The sequence below is a fragment of the Natator depressus genome, chromosome 11 (genome assembly GCF_965152275.1).
Source record: "Natator depressus isolate rNatDep1 chromosome 11, rNatDep2.hap1, whole genome shotgun sequence".
Classification (NCBI taxonomy): domain Eukaryota; kingdom Metazoa; phylum Chordata; order Testudines; family Cheloniidae; genus Natator; species Natator depressus.
In genome coordinates, this window is record NC_134244.1 from 35,267,307 (window position 1) to 35,287,125 (window position 19,819).

General features: G+C 39.7%; 1 protein-coding gene across 4 annotated transcripts in view; it reads right to left on the bottom strand.

The window, feature by feature from the left end:
* The window catches only part of GRB14 (growth factor receptor bound protein 14), a 102,345-nt gene that overhangs the window by 13,540 nt on the left and 68,986 nt on the right, over positions 1-19,819 (bottom strand). For all 4 annotated transcript variants that reach the window (XM_074967462.1, XM_074967461.1, XM_074967464.1 and 1 more), the window contains 5 exons: positions 18,840-18,914; positions 5,200-5,340; positions 2,748-2,858; positions 2,459-2,554; positions 1,685-1,765 (listed from right to left, as the gene is read on the bottom strand). In XM_074967462.1, the coding sequence (XP_074823563.1) occupies positions 1,685-1,765; positions 2,459-2,554; positions 2,748-2,858; positions 5,200-5,340; positions 18,840-18,914 (504 nt within the window). The remainder of the gene's footprint in view (positions 1-1,684; positions 1,766-2,458; positions 2,555-2,747; positions 2,859-5,199; positions 5,341-18,839; positions 18,915-19,819) is intronic.

Here is a 19,819-nt window from a genome sequence, read left to right on the forward strand (position 1 = left end):
GAGGAAGAGAGATTATTCAATTCAGGAAACCCACTTTGCTACACAAGTTGGAAAGCCTATTAAAACTCCACACTTCAGCATGGACTCATCTGTGTCCAAAGCTGTGACATAGCATGGCCAGCCTGTACAGGCTGAAGTTAACCATGTTTAGACAAGGATTTTTCTGCTAGTGCTCAAAGAGCCAAAAAGTCTTATTTTTCTGAGACATCAAGCTGTTCTGGAATAGAAGATACCAATAACAATCTTATTTTGTCTTGTGTGGCTTTGGCACTTTCCTTTCTGTTCAAAAGCCCTTTACAACACCCCTAAAACCAGGAAGGGAAATTGAGATGTCCTTCAGACCCTTGGAGAAAGATTCTCATACTCTACTTTGTTTCTCCTCCATCTCTCTCCCCCATCCCCTATGCCATTAAAGTCAACCAAAATTGCGAAATACTTGGGGTATGTGTGAATGTATACTCGGCTTCACAGTCTAAACTTCCAATAGAAGTTTCTGTGGGACCACTAAGAGGAATTGAGTAATGTTAGTTTGTATGCCTTAATGGATTGTAAGATCTACTTTAGTGCTTTCTGTTAAGCTCCTGGCTGTTATGAAGGAGCATAAAAACAGTAAATGCAAGTTCGTGTATAAAATATTCTAACTGAGGGGCAGGTTTGCAAGACGGAAAGTAATTTAATGTTTTATGTAATTGAGTAAACATGGATTCATGGACAGGGAAGACTCAAAGTTAGCACAAGCACTTGTATCTTAGGCATTCAGGTTTATAAATTGAGCTTGATACTAAGTACATTAGCTCCACAGCAACCATTGGTGGGCACTGGGATATAAATAAATAGAAAAACCCCCTACCCTTCTATAATTTGAAGCAATGTGTAGAGAACAAAAGACATGCCTAACCAAAAATCTCTGCCCTTAAAATATTCCTATTCAGTTACAACCCTAGAAATATTACTTTAGAACTCAGACAAATGGAAGTAGAAGAGATTTCAATAATATGTATTAGGACAGCCTATCCTATCAAAAACATTTAATTGCAATTACTTCATCAGAGATCACAACTGAATGACTTCAAATCCTGGGGCCATATCCTGAGCTGAAGATCGGGCCAATGAATTACAGCCTACTTAAACTTTTACCAATGTACAAACAAGGACTGGATAAAAGGCAATGTTTGCCTGTAGGGGAGTTTAGAGAATGGGACCTGCATTGCTGAGACAGTTGTGAACTATGATTCAGGGATGTGAACAATTAACTGCTTTTTATACTGAGAATGAACATACAGAATAATCTCAGTTTGATCATTTATATTAGTCTTTTTTCAAGAGTGCTGCTGGACTGATTGGTTTCTTTATACAAAAGTGGTGAATTGCTTAATATTCCTCTTAGCTAGAGCATGGTTCAAATACAGGGCTAGATTCTCTCCTGCACCAAGATCCACTTGGCACAGAAAGAGACACAGGGGGAGTGCATGTCAGGGAATCAGTAAGGGCTTCCTGACTGGCTCAACCTCCGGCTCCAATGTCAATAAGGGCAGCTGATCATTCTCCCTAAAGATTTTGGTAAGTGCTTAAAATGAAGCACACGCACAAACGTTTCTAGGATCACAGACACAGGTTCCATTGCTTCTGCCATAGGTTCCATTTTAAGAAGTTTATTTGCTCAATAAGTTATTACAGTACATACCATAGGTGATATAGTCAGAGAACTGCAGCCACCTCTACCTTGATATGGTTGCATGTAATTCTGATACAGCTGCATTCCATACTAGAATCAAAAAATAATGTGCCTTATCACTATTAGTTTATTGTGGGGATTTTTGTAGTACCACCTTGAAGTACTAAATAAAAATGATTATACAGGAGCTCCTGAATACTATACAATGGATTTTGAAAGATTTTGACTTTTATTAGCTTAATTAATTTAAAAATAGAACTGCCTGCACAGACAATAGGAATCCTTTCCTTAGAAATATATTTTTCCATTATTGTTTTCTGCCACTACATTTAAAAGAGAATTCTCTATGTCCAAAACTGGAATGTGTAAATTTTGCTCCCCCCAAAAAAACACAAAAAGTTGACCAGAATGAGTAAATGGCTACAGTTTTCATTTTCTTAAGAAATAACTTACATGTATGTTAATTCTAGCCATTTATAGGCACCATATGACCCATTCTGCCTACTTTGCAACTAAAAACAGGCTCTTCTACCACTCAAATAAGTTCTTGCATCAGAATCGGGGCCAGCACCAGTAGCAGCAATGCCAGCTTTTTCTATTGTACTGGAAATTCAGTGTCTATCTTCTTTATTGGGAGAAGTCAAAAAGAGCCCACAGTGTACAAAATTAAGGATTTGTATTACACTGAAACCTACAAGTAACCCTTGCTTCTCTATTCCAGAATGTAAAAGCACTTAACCTAGTAAATTACTGGCAAGAAATTAACTTCACAGAAGATTGTACCTTAAGTAATCTAATTGCTGTCATCCAGCAGGTCCTACTCTGCTCATCATCTGCACAAAGCTGCTTCAGGTCTCTGACGCCTCCTGCTTTGTTAGGCTAGAAGGCCACAGCACATTGTTTATCATTAATGCATATCTTGCAGATAATACCTGTTGAAATAAAAGCCACTAATTCTCCTATTTTATAATAGACAGCTGAATCTTTTTTAAAAAAATCTCATAGAAACTTAAGCTTACCTAGGAACTGTGGCTTGCTTTAGCATATATCTATCAAAATATTAAGCCTGTACCTTAAAGCAGAATCCATAGTTTGCTGGTGTTCCAGACGTCTTTTTGCCTGCCAAAGACATATACATATCACTACTGCTGAATTCACTGAAAAACTGCAGATGTCTTGGTTCCTGAAAGGAAAAGCAATATAAAACAATTAGACCTTTTTGCTTTATTATAAACCAATGAAGGAAATAATAAATAACTATATGAAAATCAGAAAAATATTAATATTTATACAGTAAATTATTTAAATACATGATAAATATATCTCCTGGCAATACACTACAATTCATATTAAAAAAATAGTTCTATCTATGTTAAAAATACATCCCTATCAACCACTCAGGTTTGCATGTGCCTAGGCCCTTACCATCAATCAAGTTATGTGGTTTCCATCTATGAGGCTTTTATACATCTGATCCAAATCAGATTTGCATGCACCCAACCCTATTAATCAGGTTAGTTTGCACCTGGCCTCCATCAATAAGGTTTGTGCACAACGCATAAATTTTTCATATATAATGTGAACAATGGCCAAAAAATGGCCCTAAATCAAAAACTAAAAGCTTCCCTGTTGCATCGTATCTCGTCAAGTCCTAACTTCCTAACAAGCTTTGCGTTGATAGATAGTATTTTTTGAGATATCACTCAACAGTGAAAAGCAAACCTCGCAAGAAAAACCATTCAGGTGGAGCTTAAATCTTAACTATTAAAAATGCATGAGGAGAAACCAAAACCATACTACACAGAAAATTGAAAGGGTATAAAAACTAACCTGGTGTGAAATGTCACACCAACTGGCCACCTACTTTTAGAGAAATAGGAATTTTTACTCCATTTTAAAACACAAACTTGACTGCATAACGTGATGATTATCTCATCATCCAGCATTTCCTTGTGAAGAGGCTGGGTGGAGGAATTGTTTGTTTTGGAGGGAGCTGCTTGTTCCTTTTGGGGGGAGGAGAAAATCGGGGGGGGAGGGGAAAATCGGGGGGGGAGGGGGAGGAGGAGGGGGGAAGAGACGACAACTGTATAGCAGTTTTAAATTACATTCTGCGCATTTGCCCTAAGACACAATAATAGCATTCCTCTTGTAAATAAAAATACCACACACACACACACACACACACACACACACACAGCTTAAGGAAATTCACAAAAATTAAACTTGCAATTTACCTTTAAAAGGAAATTAACAGTAAGTTAGAAAAAGCGTAATAAAAGAGTAAGTTACACAGAACATTTTCAGAGAGAGAAACACTGAGCACTTCTCCTTTTAGACAGACAGCCTCTTTAAATACCAATAACTACACTCATCTGAGGCTCTTATCTTGTTCCAAATGGCAGCTTTCCTGATACTATGACAGTAGAAGTTGAACTGACTGAAGACATCCAGAAAAAGGCCACTGAACCGCCTACCTGCTGCAGCAGAGGAAAATGCCCAAAACTAGACAAAGCCAAAAAAGCAAACTTTCAATTTTTTGTGAGAAAAATATGTAGCACCAATGAACTAATTTCTGGAAAAGCATATGAGATATAAGCCATAATGCTTAACGATTCATTACAATCTTAAAATGTAAGAACTTTTGAAGTCACTTTGCAGTTTATTTTTAATTCCCTTGTTTAAAACACATCATCTGAACCAAGAAAACAACATATTTTAGCCATTACTGTCCAGTCCCATTCTAAATATTAGTTCCATTCCCCAAGTTGAAACCAGTCAAGTTTCTTTTGTTTGATTCTTTGTGTCCTCAATTAAATGAGGATAGCTGTGGAAATACTTTGACAGCTAACACAGAAGTTCAGATGGACATAAAACCTTTTTTTCTAAGTGGGTTACATAAAAGTTCTCTCCTCTCCAAAGCACCCTGTTTAACAGGTGTCAATAGTTATGCTTCCAGCATAGACAAAAAAAATTGAACAAGTAAAGTGGGGAGGAGGTATGGATACAAAAGGCCATGATAAAAATTGAGGCGCTCCAAACATTTCCCTACAAATTATTTTTCTGCAAATTTTCTCCTTTCATTTGCTTCAAAATAAATACATGCTCTGAAAGACAGGTCCAAATGGTACATTCAGGAACAACAGTTAACGTTTGCTTATGTTCTCACCCTTCAAAATTCTCAACCAGTACATCTGAAATGCAGAATTTATTTTTGAAGAGCTCTGGTATTGACTGACTGAAAAATAAATTTAAATTAATACAATCAGAATGAACCAGACTTGTTAGGCCAGAGTACTCGGGTTTATACAGGAAATTCTAATTTATTCTGAAGCCCTGTTCTTACATATCCTTACTCCCATCAATCACATGTTTTATCCTTAGAATGGACACTTGAATAGGAAATTTGGGAGCAAGGTTTTTTCCTTTAATTACCATGGATTGAAATAAAATTAGGTTAAAACTACTGCAAATGAAAATACATGCTTACCCTATGCTTATTGTTCTCTATCATATTTTAGTCTTACCTTTGATGTCCCTTTAGTGGAAAAATACAGGCCAGATCTTCTCAAAAGAAAGTATAATTTTTTCCATGACGATTTCTTCCCCTGCTCCTTTGCATGCAAATAACCATGAATTTCAGGATATGTGCTGGAACTTAGGAACATCTGAAACAAAATATTGCATATGTATTTCCCACCTGAAGCCAGCTTTCTCTTCTATTGACATACTATTCCACAGTTTTGCCAACATTATACCAAAAATGTTTAAAAGTTAAACTTCAAAAATGGAAAATTATACAGATGCCTCAAAACAGGGGGACCATCTACTTACAACAGCATAAAAGACACTGAACAAAGCTTCTGGTAACTAAAGGAGGAGGTTAATCCTTCAAAGATTTATCAGAAATTTAGAGAAGGCAATAAATAACACTATATAAAATATAAAACCTAAGTTCTTACACCCTAAAAGAAAGAACAGCCTTCTACAAACTTGAAAGTTCAGACAGATATTCATGGCAGTAGTTTGTAAGATTAAAAACAATGCTTTAAGGTATTTTGTTTGTTTTTGTTCTATTTTTAAAAGTGGTGGGTTAATGCCATATCTCCCAATTCTAACTCCCGCCAGCTGATAAACCACTGGAAAGGAAACAAGTTAAGTTTATAAGAGGTAGGCACATGCCATCATTTGGGGGTGACGGAGCATATCACCACTTATACATACAACCCCTCTCACTCTACCACACACAAACCCAAACATACACACTTTGAGCACTGACAGAAAATTAAAGTATGCATAAAGTGACCCCGAAATCAAAGCTAAATTTCAAACCCTCTGGAAAAGAGCCTTCCTCCTTCGAAAAAAAAATTTAGCTGCATTATTTTGCAAGTACATTAGACTGAGAAATATTCCAAGTCCTTGACAAGGTAAAAATTTGTTATTCCCTAGAATAGTTTGCAGATATCTACACAGTATGCTACCACAACGTTCTGGTCCAATGTGACGCTATAGTTTTACTAACATTGAAGCTACAGAGAAGCAAATACCATTTATTATGAGGGAATTGACCTTTAATAGCCAGATAAAGGGATATATACACTCCATAAAGAGCATTCCTTATTAGTTCAGTGCATTGCCCTTGTTATTTGTACTGAATTTTCTAAAGGAATATATCATGCCTTTTGAAAATCTGACAGAATGCCCAAGAAATTGTATCAGATACTGGAACACTTCCTAATTCAACCCAAGAAACAGATTCAGCTCCAGGCCAGGGGTTCTCAATCCATTTCCCTCATATAAATCTCTCATCTTGGAGTCCTTTGTGCAAGTCCCTGCAGCTATTCTAAGGATTTCAGACACCTGGGAAGAGGACTCCATTCACTCTTCTCTATAACCACCCAACTGCTCAAGGAAGGTTAGTACCTTCTTTCCGAGGCAAGGTGTCACAGCATCCCTTCCTGACACAGGTCCTTTCAACACCTCTAAAATAGTAGGCTTTTTATAGCTCTCTCTGCTCTGCCCTGTACACATCTATTAAGGAAAGTGATGAGCCCTCCTGGGATCAGCACTCCATTCCTTCTTTTCAAGGATGAACAGAAAAAGTTGACAGAGGCAACTCCTACCAACCTTCCTCTTCCCAGCACATCCCCCTCCAAAGAATTAAATAGATCAGTTTACCTAAAGGAGGAAAATATCTGCTCTAGCTAAGAGGTTCAGTTGTAAATAAAAAAGGACTTATGTTCTGCTACTAACACAGTAATTTGTCTGATACACTATAACCATGTTCCTGCAAAGTCTTAAGCAGATGTGTAACTTTATGTACTCTGCAGCAAATTGTGCATCCGAAACTCATGTTCTGAAGCAATATTAAATTTATTCTATCATGCAATACCCTTCATTCCCACATCTCTACACCCTCACAAACACATACAGCAATAAATATTGAAATACAATTATTGATTGCCACAAAAAACCCACATCCTGAAATAACCATCATAGAAAACAAATCTCCACACCATGGGCCTGGACTATGCACAATGTTTTCTAGGCAGTCAGGTCAGAAACACCTTCCCCTCCTGAATGGCAAGGAAAAGGGAATGCTGTAGCTAGCTGCAATGGCTCATCTCCCTGGCTCCAGAGTCCTTGGCAGTTGTGTTTTTCTCCAAGCTGTCTAGCTCATGAACTTGTATTTCTGGTTTCAGAGTAGCAGCCGTGTTAGTCTGTATTTGCAAAAAGAAAAGGAGGACTAGTGGCACCTTAGAGACTAACCAATTTATTTGAGCATGAGCTTTCGTGAGCTACAGCTCACTGCATCGGATGCATTCAGTGGCACTCCCTGCTCACTGTCTGAATGTTGGACGCCTGTTGCAGCGTCTCAGCAATAGGATGGCTTCATGGCACAGAGCAAGAAGCATGCACTAAAACTGGAAATAAGGAATACATTTTTAATGGTGAGAGTAATTAGCCATTGGAACAGTTCAGCAAGGGTCATGGTGGATTCTCCATCACTGACAATTTTTAAAACAAGATTAGATGTTTTTTTCTAAAAGTTATGCTCTGCAAATTATTTTGAGGAAGTTCAATGGCCTGTGCTATACAGGAGGTCAGATTAGATTATCACGATGGCCCCTTCTGGACTTAGAATCTGTAACCTATGAGCCAATTAACTTCCGCTTGTAGGGAAAGCTGGAGACAAAAAGCTGCGGGCAGAATCCAGGAGAGCAGGAAGTCAGAACAAAGTATCAGGCACCTGGTTGCAGAAAAATGGCTAATTCCATCAGGAAATATGCTAAATTCTTATGGCTACCGAATCACTGAGCCCATAGAGCCTTGAATTATATTAAAGCAGCGTGTATCTCAGGTTTGTTTGTTTGTTTCTGAGGTTTGCCCCATGGCCATAAGAGCTAAAACACATTTTTTTAAAATGAAAAGGAAAGATTGTGGAGCACAATTCTGCAGCAAAGGTTAAATTCCTCAGTAAAATTTTTGCCCACAGAATTGTAGAATAGACAAGGTCCTCTGTGTCAATAGTCCCATCAACAGGACTATACATGCAGAGAACAATCTCAGAATCAGGGCCTAAAGTTGCTTATGCAAACTGTTTTCCAGCTTTGCTCACAGTTGAAGGGAACGACATCTCCATTGCAATGTTGGCACTGTTCCACAACACAGCTTCATTTCAGTAGCCATAAGTGATATTTATCATGCAAGAGTGCACTTGATGGAGGCATAAAAATTGTGATTGGTGAAAAGAAGGAAACACTAATTTTGCTTTCTTATTGCTTTTGGTTTTGAACGTTGCTTGATGAGCCCACAAAAATCAAATAATGCGGGCTTCTAGAAGCAAGAAGTTTGAGGCAAAGACATTCTAATCTCAACTTGAAAGTGTACGTGTCTGAGATATTATCAAGGCTAAGAAGGTTTTTCGGCAAATGACAAAAAGGAAGATCAATAACGTAAACATACAAATACATTATTTTTCAGGAACATATGAGAGTGAATAAAAACACTATATTAAAGCTGTAATTTAATTCTACAGACCAAGTTCAAAGGGAGGCTTTAGGAGGGTTTGAAAGATTGAGGGTATGTCTACACTAGAAATAGTGCAGTAGCACAGCTGCAGTGCTGTGGTATAGACTTACAACAGTGATGGAAAGGAATCTTTGGTCTTCGGGTTATGGAGTTGTAAACGATAGTAGGATGATAAATATACTCTGATCAAAACCCAACCAAGTTAAGACCAAAGTTTATTACAGCTGGAAGAAATCATCAATGACAAAGAAAAGCTTTATTAGGGAGCCAAGTAACATTGGGTAAAAAGTATAGAAAATTAGAGGATTCCTCTCAAAAAAAGGATGGGTTGGTTATATAAAATGCAGTAATATTCAATGTATTTCACTCTATGGGGATGAAATATACGATATGATTTATAGCAAATGAACTGTAAATATCATTGGTGTAAAATGTCATTATGTATTACAGATTCTACTATACAACAGCATCACAGACATTTATAACTTGGTTTGTATGTCTGTAAAGTCTACTTAAAGAGAAATGAATTCAGCAGATAACACAAGGATGCAAACTCAAATGTCTGAGATGAACATAAAAACTAAGGAAGAGGAAAGTTAGAAGAGGTGGATGTTCTTGCACGAGAACATTCTAGGCCTAAAGTTACGTTTCCCCTTATATAATCTTATTAATTATTATATCCCCCAAACTTACAGTGAAACATCTGAAGTGCTAGAGCTGTTAACAGCGCCCTTGAAGTTAGATGCACCATCTTGCTTCTTGAGCAGAGACCCTGACTCTCACAGATGAAATGGGACGAAGACTAATTTCAGAGAAAACCAGCTTTTTTTTTTAAACTTTCAGATTTGAATTAGAGCCTTTTTGTATCCAGTTTGTACCCAGACTGCTTTTAAGTTTCTCTTAATTGCTCAGATTTTAACTCAGTCCCATAAAATCAAATTTGGTGCTGAAATCTTCCTTTTTGCTCCATGTGTGTTACTACTGATCAATATTTAAGAATTGCCTCCAAAAATGTTCCAGTAAATTTGTGAGCATGCCCTCTTGCAAGCAAATTGGTGATAATGCAGCACAAATGGAGGGCTATATGTGCACATTTAGCATATAAATTGTGGGTATATTTTGGAAGTATCTCTGAAAATTACTAACTGAAAAACAACATTTTGGGCTCAGTTATATTATAGGCAGAGCTGGTAGCACTGTAAACAGGTAAAGTTGCCGAATGACTCCCATTATAAAGCCTAGTTTTCAATTGCTTAAACCTTTGCCAAACTTTTCCTATCCATGCTGAAATTTTCCATGCTGGGTATCTGCCTCAAGCTGAATATTTTTGGAACGTTTCTACAAAAGGAGTTCATCAATTTCTCCAAACAAGGTTATGGAAAAATATATTGGTTTGCCCATCTTAAAACCATTTTACCATGTTTGTTGCAAAGTTATAACGCCTTCATTCTTTGGAGCAGGGACATGAAATTTGGCAGGAAGTCACCTTTGCTGTTCCCGTGGAAAGCCAGCCCAGATTTGACCAGATTATAAACAGAATTGGGTGGAAAGAGGTTTTCCATTCTGCATTGAGGCAAACCCAAGTCCTATCAAAAATGTTTATGAAAAACCAGAAACCAAAAGGCTAACATTCTGGTGAACAGTCACATGAGATGTGAAAGTTGCTGCTCTGGCTGATTCACAGCAGGGACTTGAACCTGGGTCTCCTACATTCCAGGTGAGTGTCCTATCCACTGGGCTTTTGGCTAAACATCTCTCTCTCCTTCCCCTGAGAAACCTTTCCACGAAAAGTTTAGGTTCCAACAAAGAAGCATTTTCTGAAAACAAATGTTTTGTCAAATAACTCCCAGCTACCTCCGTTTATAAACCTTGGAGGGGAGGGGGAAAACACAGCTCACACATGCTCAGTAGAGACTTGACAAGTGAACTTTCCAGATTCTGTCTGAACTGGGCATGCTGCAGCCCCAAGCTTCAGGGGGGTAAGCAGGATTTTCCTTGCAATTGCCACTCCTGGATGCTGCAGAACCAAGCATCAGAACTGAGACCAAGAAGACTGACACTCAATGCTCTCCCTGATGGTGCCCAGGCAGTATGGCAGCCTGTCTGGAACGCAGAGGGGACAGAAGGTGGTGGGGAAGGCAGTGAAGAAAGTAGAATGGGACAAGGAAGTAGGGTGACCAGATGTTCCAATTTTATAGGGACAGACCAGATTTTTGGGTCTTTTTCTAATATAGGCTTCTATTAACCCCCCACCCCGTCCCAATTTTTTACATTTGCTGTCTGGTCACCCTACAAGGAAGGGAGGTGGGTTGAGAAGAGACTGGGATTGGGAGGTCTGTGGAAGTTTGGGCCTGGATGGGCATGAAGACTGGATGTAGGACCCAGGGTAGGGGAGACTCAATGCTTTGAGCTGAAGTACTCAATGCTTTTTTTGCCTCTGTCTTCACAGACAAGGTCAGCTCCCAGACTGCTGCATTAGGCAACACAGTATGGGGAGGAGGTGAGCAGCCCTCCGTGGTGAAAGAGCAGGTTAAGGACTATCTAGAAAAGCTGTACATGCACAAGTCCATGGGTCCAGATCTAATGCATCCAAGGCAGGGAGTTGGCTGATGTGATTGCAGAGCCTTGGCCGTTATCTTTGAAAATTCGTGGTGATCAGGGGAGGTCCCGGATGATTGGAAAAAGGCAAATATAAATGCCCATATTTTAAAAAGCGAAGAAAGAGAACCCAGGGAACTACAGACCGGTCAGTCTCACTTCAGTCCCCAGCAAAATCATGGAGCAGGTCCTCAAGGAATCCATTCTGAAGCACTTGGAGGAGAGGAAGGTGATCAGGAACAGTCAACATGGATTCACCAAGAGCAAGTCATGCCTGACCAACCTGATTGCCTTCTATGATGAGATAACTGGCTCTGTAGATACAGGGAAAGCAGTGGATGTGATATATCTTGACTTTAGCAAAGCCTTTATATGGTCTCCCAAAGTATTCTTGCCAGCAAGTTAAAGAAGTATGGACTGGATGAATGGACTATAAGGTGGATAGAAAGCTGGCTAGATTGTCAGGCTCAACAGGTAGTGATCAACGGCTCAATGTCTAGTTGGCAGCCGGTATCAAGCAGAGTGCCCCAGGGGTCGGTCCTGGGGCTGGTTTTGTTCAAGATCTTTATTAATGATCTGAATGATGGGATGAATTGCACCCTCAGCAAATTCTCAGAGGACACTATGCTGGGGGGAGAGGTAGATACACTGGAGGATAGGGATAGGGTCCAGACTGACCTAGACAAATTGGAGGATTGGGCTAAAAGAAATCTGATGAGGTTCAACAAGGACAAGTGCAGAGTCCTGCCCTTAGGAAGGAAGAATCCCATGCATCGCTACAGGCTAGGGACCGACTGGCTAAGCAGCAGTTCTGGGGATTACAGCAGATGAGAAGCTGGATGTGAGTCAGCAGTGTGCCCTTGTTGCCAAGAAGGCCAACAGCATATTGGGCTGTATTAGTAGAAGCATTGCCAGCGGATCGAGGGAAGTGATTATTCCCCTCTATTCGGCACTGGTGAGGCCACACCTGGAGTATTGTGTCCAGTTTTGGTACCCCCACTACAGAGAGGATGTGGACAAATTGGAGAGAGTCCAGCGGAGGGCACCAAAAATGATTAGGGGGCTGGGACTTATGAGGAGAGGCTGAGGGAACTGGGGTTATTTAGTCTGCAGAAGAGAAGAGTTAGGGGGGATTTGATAGCAGCCTTCAACTACCTGAAGTGGGGTTCCAAAGAGGATAGAGCTAGGAGGGAGATTGGGAATGAAAGCCAGGATGGGGGATAAAGGAGACAAACTCTGCTGAGGAGCCCAGAGCAGGAGATGGGGACTGGAGTGAGGAGCACAGAGGAGTGAAAAATAGAAATGAGACAAGGAACTGGGGCTGATAAGAGGGAAAAAAAGAGAACAGGGCAGAAGGAGTCAGGTTTGAGGGGAGATTCTTCAAGATTCCAGAGTCTCAACATTTCTCTGTCATCAGCAAACATCTGTGAAACCCTCTGGCAAAGTGTATGTTTCATCCCTCTCTAGTCCACAAAGGATGACACCTTACTTGTCTGTGAAGTGGATCTAAAGACTCAAACCCTGCTGATGTCCCATGTGGCTATTCCCATAGGATTAAAAAGGCAAACTGAAAAACAGAAAATTAAAGACCTCAGAAATTACACACACAAAACTACATTAGAGAGAACATTAAGGTTGCAAAGTCAAGTACTCAAAAGTTAGGACATGCCAGAATTGAGTGCTTTGCAGTCTTCATGCTCTTTTAACATAGTTTTTGTATGAAATATATACACAAAAACTTATTTTAATTGCCTAGAAAGGAAGTGCGCCCTGTTCTTTAACATGTATTTTACATTAAGATAAAAATACTTTGTTTCATAGCATATGTACAAGCCATTTTTCACAAGCAATCTACACGTATTTTCTAATGTATTTGCATTCTGCTGAAAAGGCAATAAGAAAGAAGCAGCTAAATTAGTCAATACAAGATTTGCACTCTGAACTCAAAGTACACCTACAGAACCTGAATATCAATTGCATCTATTGACGAACCAGACTTGGGGAAAATAGAGCTACCCTTAAGAAAAAGTAGAAAAGCATAATCAGGATAATTTTACAGACTAACAATTGTGAAATTGTTGCTCTCAAAGTACAAAAATAATTAACAATATTCTGCAGAGTGAAAAAAAAATTAATCCTGGTCCCAAAAACCACTGCAGCCAAAAGTTTTGAATAGTACGAAGAACAGAGAAGTGTTATTCATATAAGTAAAAGATGAACTCTTATCCCCTATCAAAGTCAATAGCAAAACTAACATTTACTTCAGTGGGACTAGGATTTCACCCACTATCCAAGTTAGCTCAAATGGGATCTAATCCTATGCACATGATTAACTCAATGGGAGTATTTGTAAGAACTAACAACATGAAATTTTATCCATATATTGTTATTGAAAAGGTGTGGAGGGTGTTGCCATAGAAAGCACTGGTGCAAGCTACTGAATAGGTTTTACAAGTGAAAAAATCTGATTTTAAATTAGATTTGAAGACATCAGATTCACATTTAATTACTAGAAATAGGTGAACTATAAATGAATCCATTCATACTATGAGACCTATAATTTCTCAAAGAAACAGATAAAAATGAAATATCAGAATATTCTATTAATATTACTGTGAAGGCCTCAAGTTTAAAATCCATTTGATCTATTAATTTTTTATGTTTAAAATTGATCACATTCATGAAAACCCAGAATATGAGCTATACTCAGTGATTCCACACTCAATGCCCAAGGAATGTATGCACAAATACTGTGCCTCCCTAAAGTAGACTATGATACAGCCTCGTACCATCTACGCAACACAACCCCTTCACCTTCTTCTTTAGACTTAACACTTGTTGGGGGCAGGGATTAAATTTCTCGCTCTTTGAGAAGTGCTACCAGAAACGATTTTTACAAATCAATGCACATCTGATAGTTAAGCACCAGAATATGCCTCTAAGGGAGGCTCTGGAACCTCCTTCAATGGAAGTTTTTAAGAACAGGCTGCAAAAACACCTGTCAGAGATAGTCTAGGTATACTTGGTCCTGCCTCTGTGCAGGGGGTGGGATTAGATGACCTCTTGAGATCTCCTTCACCCCTACATTTCTATGACACTGATTATTAGAGAAGAACTAAGGAAAACAAATCGGTACATTTTTAGGTATTTCAGCTCTTTGAGTTAAAAGGAAGGAGCCAAAATTCTTACCTTCTCTTACTCTGGCCTTATAACGAAAGGCAAGAAAAATGGTTAACACATAGCTAGAGAATATTTTATTTGCATATATCTCAACCCACAGAAAACTATAAGAGAATTTCAAAATTGGGTTGTTAAAACTAACATCTCTCAATACTTGACCAAGCATGTCACAGATAATAATGCAAGCCCATTAACTTGTCTTAATGAAAGTTACCAAGGAAAGAGTGGTATACTTTAAATGACAGGTTTCAGAGTAACAGCCATGTTAGTCTTTATTCGCAAAAAGAAAAGGAGTACTTGTGGCACCTTAGAGACTAACCAATTTATTTGAGCATGAGCTTTCGTGAGCTGTAGCTACAGCTCACGAAAGCTCATGCTCAAATAAATTGGTTAGTCTCTAAGGTGCCACAAGTACTCCTTTTCTTTATACTTTAAATGATCTACTGAATGGCTTTTGCTGAAATGTGCATGATGGCTTTGTAATTCACAAAGGTGTTCTGTACTTAATGTCTGGTAAGTCCTATTGAACCAAATATAAATAATCAGACAATACTACGTAAAAAAAATATACTAACAAGAAACAGTTTTATCCAGTTTTGATTGATTGACAAGTTAACCTGTAATGTCATATTTGGAGTAAAACTGAACCCTATGCAGAAGGCCAGCATACAAACTATGCACTGCTTAAACACTATTTTTGAGGACTTAAGTGACTTAGTGGTACATAGGCCTTAAACTTGTTCTGCGCACAGGTTTTTAGCAGATATACTTTAGTTTTTTAAAATAAGTCAAATATTTCTTTCAAAAAACTATGAGATCACTTTTGAGATAAAGAGATGTTAAATTCTATGAGCACAGAGACCAAAATTTTGAAATATAGGTGCCTAAAGTTAGACTCTGAAATCCATATTTAGGCAGCAAAAGAAAAATGGCCCGATTTTCAAAGGGTCAGCACCTTTGAAAGGTAGATTTTTTTTAATGTTCTTATTTTTGGTTCCTGAAGATGATTTTAGGGACTGAACTAAAAGCATCTCAGTTTCAACATTTTGCCCACAGCAGGGGGTTAGAATCAGGAAATCTACACTTTATCTTAACTCTGCCACAAACCTAACCATTCACTTTAGCTCTCCTTTCTGTTAAATGCATCTGTGATAAATGAAGGGGCTGGGTGTAGCTCCCTTTTATGGACACCCAGCCAGCCAGCCAGCCATAAAATCCTTGTTAGTAGCTGTTCTCTACGTGCTTTACCTGTAAAGGGCTAAAAAGTCCATAGGTAAAAGGGAGGGAGTGGGCACCTGACCAAAAGAGCCAATGGGAAGGCTAGAACTTTTCAAAATTGGGGGAAAAATTCCCCTTTGTCTGGTTGTTCTCCTGGAGAGCAGAGACAGGGTTGGAGCTATGCTGTAAAAGCTTGTGCCAGGTATGAAAAATCATCAGATCATACCTAGAAACTACTCATTTAAAACCCCAGATATGTATTAGAGAAGTAGCCATGTTAGTCTGTATCCACAAAAATGAGGAGTCCGGTGGACCCTTAAAGGACTAACAGCTTTACTTGGGCATAAACTTTCATGGGTTAAAAAACCCACTTCTTGATAAGCTTATGCCCAAATAAATCTGTTAGTCTTTAAGGTGCCACCAGACTCCAGATATGTAAGTAGATCAGGAAATGTCTAGGAAGACACGATTAGATTTCTCTCTTTTAATTTCTTTATGGCTTGTGGACTCCTGTGCGCTAACCCCAGATGCTTTTGTTTTGCTTGTAACCTTTAAACTGAACCTCAAGGAAGCTATCTTGATGCTTAATCCTTGTAAATTGTTTTTTGGGTTTTTTTTAATCTAGTAAAAAGCCTAAATTCAAGATGTAGTCTCTTTCTTTTTGTTTTTAATAAAATTTACCTTTTTTAAGAACAGGATTGGATTTTTGTGTCCCTCAGAGGTTTGTGCATATGTTGTTTAATTAGCTGATGGCAACAGCTGATTTCCTTTGTTTTCTTTCTCAGCACTTCCCTGAGGGAGGGGTGAAAGGGCTTGAGAGTACCTGTAGGGAGGCCGTGTGGTTCCCCACCGCCCCGGAGAGGGATAAGCTCTGCCAGACACCAGAGTGGGCAGGGCCAGAGCACTCCAAGCCTGCCCTCCAGAGGGTCAGGTGCTGGACAGGAAGTATAAGAGCCCAACCCCAGAGTGTCAGCCACTGGAGGCGCCAGACACTTCTGGACTCCAGCAAACAGTGGCGAACTTGGAGATTGGCCTGACCAGCCGATACTTGACACGGATCAGCGTGTGGGAGAGTTGCCAAGCCTACCCCTCGCCAGCTACCCCGCACATCCAATGGTGATGGATCCCCCTGAGGGCACCACCTTGACACAGGTACCTCCAGAGGGAGTTGCGAAGTAGCCCGGGGGCAGCCGACCCAAGTCTGGCTGCAACACTGCCGGAACCCACATCAGTGTGTTGCAGCCAGGATCCCCACTGACACAGCCGCGGGCCTTTGGCCGCTGCTAGGGCCCTGGGCTGGGACGCAGTGGAGTGGGAGGGCCTGTGTCCCTCCCTTCCACCTACACATTATTTGGCAGTCTCCCCCTTTTCAAGGCCACTCAGAGCCTGAAGCCTGGGTATGCTATTTACCTGCGTTTGCTCAGCCCCTGCCTGAGGGTCTGAGCCCGAGACTCACTGCTGCTGACTATATAAACTGCTGCTCAGCCCCTGCCTGAGGGCCTGAGCCTTCAACTCATTTCTGCCTGGGCCTGTCAACTGCTAACTGTTACCCGTGTTTGCTCAGCCCCGGCTGGACAGCTTGAGCCAGGACTTCTGTGGCTCAACTGATTCCCCAGGGACCAGTGCAGGGACTAAGGGAGGCGGAGAGGGACGAGCCCTGACGAACCCTCTCTACAGTACCCCACAGGAAGGAATTCACAAGTGCGCCTTTCTGGGTTCTCGAAGGGTTTTTTGCACTTGGGTGGCGGCTAGGGTGACCAGAGAGCAAGCATGAAAAATTGGGACGGGAGAGTGGGGTAATAGGGGCCTATATAAGAAAAAGACCCAAAAATCATGACTGTCCCTATAAAAATCGGGACATCTGGTCATCCTAGTGGCTACCCATCCAAGGTCAGAGAAAAGCTGTAACCTTGGGAGTTTGATACAAGCCTGGAGTGGCCGATATTAAATTTTTAGAATCCTTGTGGGCCCCCACTTTCTGCACTCGAAGTGCCAGAGTGCAGAATCAGCACTGACAGCGTCCTACACTTATAACAGGCATGTTTTGAAATTTAATTCATTAATGTTTTTTTGTGCTTTCCCCAGAGTGAGCTGTAGCTCACGAAAGCTTATGCTCAAATAAATTGGTTAGTCGCTAAGGTGCCACAAGTACTCCTTTTCTTTTTGCGAATACAGACTAACACGGCTGCTACTCTGAAACCTGTCAAAGTATATTAAACTATCTTCCAATTTTAACAAATCTTGCTGTTTTAACTTTTTTTAAAAAATCCTGTTTTGTCACTGTTCCTTTTCAACACCCTTTTAGCCCCAAATACATATGGTAGGTTGCTCTCTCTAGCACCAGTGAAAGCTTTCCCATGTGTAAGTGTTGCCATTTCAAATATATAATAAAAGAAAGGGAAGATCCTTGTTTAGGATCCATTTCATGGCCACTACAGGATTGTTTTCTATTCTGTAGATTGCTCCCCATTTTACATTTAAAATGATGCATCCAGCTTATATTTAAAACATACTGTGGATATTATTTATTATTTGTATTACCATAGTGCCCAGACGCCTGGAAGTCATGGACCATTGTACTAGGTTCTACCACTTCTTTTGGGAGACTGCAACATTCCACAGACTAACAAACCGTGCCAGCCATAAGATTTTTTTTTTCTGCCAATCAGTCTAAATCTTCCTTTCATTAAGTTCATCCCTTTACTCCACTTGCAATGTGTTAAAAATCTCCTTGTTTTCCTTTGCATGTACCACTGTCAAACAGTTGAGGACTGTTGGGCTCCCATCCTTTTAGATGGGCTACACTACTTTAATCTTTCAGTCATTTCTTGCAAGTTATTCCACCCAACTCAACCAAACCATTTTTTGCTGCATTTTGTTCTTTTCTGAACTCCCTCCAGTTGGTCAATATCTTTACGGCAATGAATTCCCCAAAACTGAATCATTCCAGGTGCAGTTATATCAGAACGGCATAGCGGGGGAATATTACCTTTATGGTTCATGACAAGACATCTCTCTAGTCATCCAATAGGCCACTACAATTCGGTCAGTGACAAAATACTATGTACGCACAAACTAGACACTTGAAATTGAGGTATTCTGCTGTGAATTGGTTTATCTTAATGCAAATACTGCATACCTGTAATATCTGCGTGTGGCCTATCATTCCACTGGTCTCGCTTGACAACGACACCATATGCTCTGGAAAATAATTCTGTTAAAATAGAACATATTATTAAAACTTCTGTAAATGTGAATACAAAAACCTTCAGATTTCTCTTAGACATATAAATGGATCCACCACCCAATTGCACAGAGCAAAAAGACAATGAGATTTCCCCACTCTCAAAGAATTTAGGAAAGGGGAGGAATCCATTAAAATAGCCTCAGTGTGGTATCTTGTAGATTCAGCTGCTGAGTTTGTGAGAGCAAACTTCAAAGTTTGGTTGGTTTTTTTTTGCTTTGTTTTTTAAAAAGATTTCAATGCAGGGTCTGCTGCATCGAGTCAGACTGCAGGAAGGACAATACTTAGGATACATATATACTGCAAAAACCTGTGCCAGTGGGTTTCAGAGCCTGGGTCAACTGATTCAGGCTCACATTATGGGGCTAAAGCAGCAGTATAGATCTTCCCACTTGGGCTGGAGCCCAGGGTTTGAAACCTGCACAAGTCCCATTTACCGAAGTCTGTTGACTCAGGCTCATACTCGCTGCTAGGTTGTGGTTTGTTGGCTGTTGTGATTTGTTATTTTTGTTTGTTTGTTTGTTTTTTGAAGTGTAGACATTACCTGACAATCTAAGGTTATCATTCACCCTCCCCTTCACGCCTAATAGGCCTGCCCTAGGCTTCAACATATTACTATCTAGGAAGAGGGAAAATGCATTTAAAAAGGAAAGTTTTGTTAAAGTTGATATGGTATCCCAGTGGACGAAGGAAATAAGTGGGAGATAGTCAAAAACATTTAAAATCTTATCTGAAACAAAATGTTGGTTAATATATTTTTTGCTACCTTTTACTAATTCAGAAAAAATCCCCTCTGATTTGTTGTGAACGCTCTCTTTATTCTGTGTGATATTAATATGGATCAACTGGGGGAAACTTGCAAAAATACAAAAGAG